The sequence below is a fragment of the Malus sylvestris genome, chromosome 2 (genome assembly GCF_916048215.2).
Source record: "Malus sylvestris chromosome 2, drMalSylv7.2, whole genome shotgun sequence".
Taxonomy (NCBI): Eukaryota; Viridiplantae; Streptophyta; class Magnoliopsida; order Rosales; family Rosaceae; genus Malus; species Malus sylvestris.
This window is the reverse complement of record NC_062261.1, coordinates 11619848-11624213: the sequence shown is the minus strand read 5'-3', so window position 1 is coordinate 11624213 and position 4366 is coordinate 11619848. Positions and strand designations below refer to the sequence as shown.

The 4366-nt window shown below is 38.0% G+C and overlaps 1 protein-coding gene across 1 annotated transcript; it reads left to right on the top strand.

Moving 5' to 3' along the window:
- The first annotated feature begins 335 nt into the window (after positions 1 to 335).
- On the top strand, positions 336 to 1089 carry LOC126601245 (uncharacterized). The gene is made up of 2 exons (XM_050267931.1): positions 336 to 456; positions 698 to 1089. Exons 1-2 carry the CDS (start codon positions 336 to 338, stop codon positions 1087 to 1089), a joined length of 513 nt encoding a protein of 170 aa, XP_050123888.1.
- Positions 1090 to 4366: the final 3277 nt, after the last annotated feature.

The following is a 4366-nucleotide window of genomic DNA, read 5'->3' as shown; positions in this document are numbered from 1 at the left end:
CTGATCAAATCCTTACTTAGCTGTTAAGCTATGATTGTTAGGTTTGTTAGAATAGTTGGTGATATAGCTAATTGTATCTATTTATATTGCATTGTACACGTTCAATTGTATGTAATGAAGTCATTCCATTCAACTTCTCTTTCTACAATTCTCTCTCTACTTCTAGCTTTTCTCGTACAGAGTTATGAGTTTCTACATGGTATCTTCGCCATAGTCTACCGACTTCGATCCATCGCTTCCATTTTCTTGAATTTTCTCACATTTTCTTTTCTTCCAAACATATCTTATCCACCTTAATTCCTTCAATTTCTTCAATTTTCCCCCAAATCTTGATGATGGCAAATGTTATGCACTCTGCAAACTCCTCTTCCCCAGCTGCCTCTTCTAGTTCTCATGGTGAGGTTACAAATCCGTCAGTTCAACCTCTCTCTTCGATCACAGTTCAGAACATTACTAGTATGTTGGCAACGAAACTCAATCGTCACAACTACATCGCTTGGTGCAGTCTCTTCATCCCTGTTTTGAAACGATTCAAGATTTTAGGGCTCATTAATGGCACTGATGTGTCCTCAATTTGTGAATGATTTTTCTGGATCTCGAGTTCCTAATCAAGCGTATGAGACTTGGTGCGAACAAGATCAAATCCTGATGATTTGGATTAATTCGACACTATTTGAAAATCTCCTTCCATTAACAGTCGGCATGGATGATTCCAGATCTCTCAGGCAATCTCTCGAGCGTCATTTTTCTAGTGCATCTCGCACTCACATTCATAGCTTATGCTCGAAGATTCAAACTATCCAGAAAGGGGACTCTTCGATGACTGATTATCTCAATTCTTTTAAGGAGATTTATGATAAACTCGCTGCGGCTGAGGAACCGATTTCTAAATCAGATCTTGTTGCCGACATAGTTTATGTTCTCTCTGATGAGTATGAATCATTTGTTGATTCTATTGAAACAAGAACTGAGTCTGTTAATACTGATGAACTGCATGGATTACTTCTTAGTAAGGAGATTTCTCTTCAGAAACGGAAGACCAGAACACATTCTTCTTCCTCTGCACTGTTTCATGCATATACGGCTTAACAAGGCTCTTCTGGTTCCAACAATTACAGAAGCAATTCTTGTGGACGCTTTTAGAATTGAAATCGATACAATCAAAATCGAAATTTTGGAGGTAATGATAACAACAACATCAACTCAAGAAGTCTTCTTGGACCTGGTCCTAATTCAAGATCCACATTTTATGGTAGAACTCCAACAATTACAATTCATGGAAATCTCTTTAGTGTCAATTATGCCTCAAATGTGGACATAAAGCTCTCAATTGTGAGAAACTTTTAGTTTGCATCTCAAAGATCACACACTAGACCTTCTATTGGCATGATTGCTGCCATTTCCCCCCCCCCCCCCACCCCCTACCGAGCTATTGGCTAACTGATAATGGAGCATCTCATCATGTGACACCTCATCCAACTTCTCTCAATTATGCCATTCCCTACACTGGCAGTGATCAACTATTTGTTGGTAATGGCAAAGGTTTGTGTCTTTCTCATACTGGATTTGCTTTAATTTGTACTACAAATGTTACATTTAAACTCATTGATGTGTTGTTAGTTCCAAAAGCATCACATAACTTGTTATTAGTTTACAAGTTTGTCTATGATAATTGGGCCTTTGTGATGACCTAAGAATTGGGAAGATGCTTCTTCCAAGGCCCATGTGATGGTGGCTTATATACTTTCTATTAGAATGCATCCAATGGTACTTTTGGAATTGCGCACTCTCCTCGAGCATTGATGATAACTAAAGCAGATGTTCATATCTGGCATAAAAGATTGGGCCATCCATCGAGTTTAGTATTACTTAAAGTTGTGAATAAAAATCAGCTACCTGTTATTGGTTATGTCAATAAAGGGTCCATTTGTACTGATTGTAAGTTGGGGAAGGCCTTTAGGTTATCATTTTCTACTTTGCCTTGTACTTCCACTAGGCCATTTCATTTACTACATACTGATGTTTGGGGTCCTTCTCCCACTCTTTCATGTACTGGTTACAAATACTACCTCATTTTGGTAGATGACTATACTAAATACAGCTGGTTATACCCTATGTTCTATAAATCTGATGTTTACTCAGTCTTCAAGACTTTTGTTCTCAAAGTTCAAACACTTTTTTACTGTAAGATACAATGCCTAAGGTCAGATTCAGGGGTGAGTTCTTAAGCAAGAACTTTTAGAGCTTTCTTAATGAACAAGGCATTACACATCAATTAAGTTGTCATCATACACCTGAACAAAACGAGTGTGCAGAGAGGAAACATAGGCATGTTGTTAAAATGGGTAGGACTCCTCTCTCAGAGTGGTTTGGCAACAAAATATTGGGTAAAGGCTTTTCAAACTGATGTATATCTCATAAATAGATTGCCTCCTCAATCCTTTTCTATTAGTCTTTGGGAAAAACTTTTCAAAGCCATTCTAAAGTATCATACTCTTAAAGCTTTTAAATGTCTTGTTATCTCTGGTTGCAACCCTACTCATCTCATAAACTTTATACAAAGAGCAAGTTGTGTGTATTTATGGGGTATAGGCTCAATCATAGTGGTTACATATGTTTTGACCTTGTGGCTAATAAAGTATATGTATCAAGGCATGTTACCTTCGATGAACAGTTGTTTCCTTTTAAGCATGGCATGTTCTCAATCTCTAGCTCACCTCAAGTTGCATCATCTACAAGTTCTTCTCATATTACTATGACCATTCCAGTTTCTTCTGCAACAAGTAATTCATAGCCTGCTAGTCAAGTAAGTTTATCACAGAATTAGGCTTCTCCAACACCTGATAGTCATACATCTCCCACATCTAATACTTCAAGCATTCCACCAGCTTGTCCTATTTCTCAACAGCCTACTACCTCTTCAGCATATGCACCTGTGCCTACTAACTCTCACCCAATGATTACAAGGGCTAAGGTTGGAATTCACAAACAAAAGGTTTTCACTGCCTCAAAACATTCCCTTCCAGCTTCTGTTGATTCACTTGCTTGCCTTCCTGCAACACCTACAACCTTTTTACAAGCTTCTAAGAATCCAAATTGGATGGTAGCCATGAAGGATGAGTTTCAAGCTTTGCAATCCATTGGAACTTGGGATTTGGTTCCTTTTCATCCTAGTTTAAACTTGGGTGTTTAAAGTCAAGCATAAACTAGATGGATCAATAGAAAGGTATAAGGCCCATCTAATGGCTAAAGGGTTTCATCAGCAAGAGGGTCTTGATTTCTCTAAGACCTTCAGCCCTGTTGCTAAGCCTACAACTATAATAATTCTACTATCCAATGTTGTTTCATATGATTGGTTTGTACATCAACTTGATGTAAGTAATGCTTTCTTGCATGGTACTTTAAAGGAGAATGTCTACATGATACAACCATCTGACTTTGTTAATCAAACCAAACCACAACATGTATGCAAGCTCAACAGGTCTCTCTAGGGTTTAAAACAGGCACCTAGGGCCTGGTATGAAGCATTTTACAAGGCAATTCTCTCATTGGGATTCTCATTTTCCTACTCTGACACTAGCTTGTTTATAAAAAAGGATTCTACCATCACCTTCATCTTAGTATATGCTGATGATATCATCATCACTGGCAGTTCCAGCTCAGTATGTCAATCCATTATTTCTTAGTTACAAACAATGTTTCCTGTGAAGGACTTGGGTGATATTCACTACTTTTTGGGCATTGAAGATCACAGGTCTGCTAAAGGTTTATTTCTTATTTAGTCTAAATATGCACTTGATTTGTTAAAGAAAACTGATATGATTAGTGTCAAGCCTTGCTCCACTCTTGTTGTTCTGCAAATTTTGGATCACTCTGGCATTCTTCTCTCAAATCCTACATTTTATAGATAAACTATTAGGGCTTTATAGTATCTCACATGGATTAGACCTGATTTGGCATTTGTTGTTAATTAGGTATGTCAGTACATGCATTTTCCTAGGACAATTCACTTGCAGGCAGTCAAAAGGATACTTCGATATTTAAAGGGTACACTTGATGCAAGCCTCTGGTTTACTAAAGGTTCTCAATGCCTCATTGCATGGTCTGATGCATATTGGGCAGGTTGCCCTGTTGATAGAAGATCAACTAGTGGCTACTATGTATTTCTTGGCCCCAATCTCATATTCTGGAGTGCAAAGAAGTAATGCACTGTTGCAAGGTCATCCATTGAGGTCGAGTATACAGCTGCAAAACTCAATTGGGTTTGTAAAATCTTGCAGGATATTTCCCTTCCCATTCTCAAAACTTCTGCAATCTTCTGTGACAACAAAAGTGCAATTGCACTGGCCTTCAATCCTATCTTCCA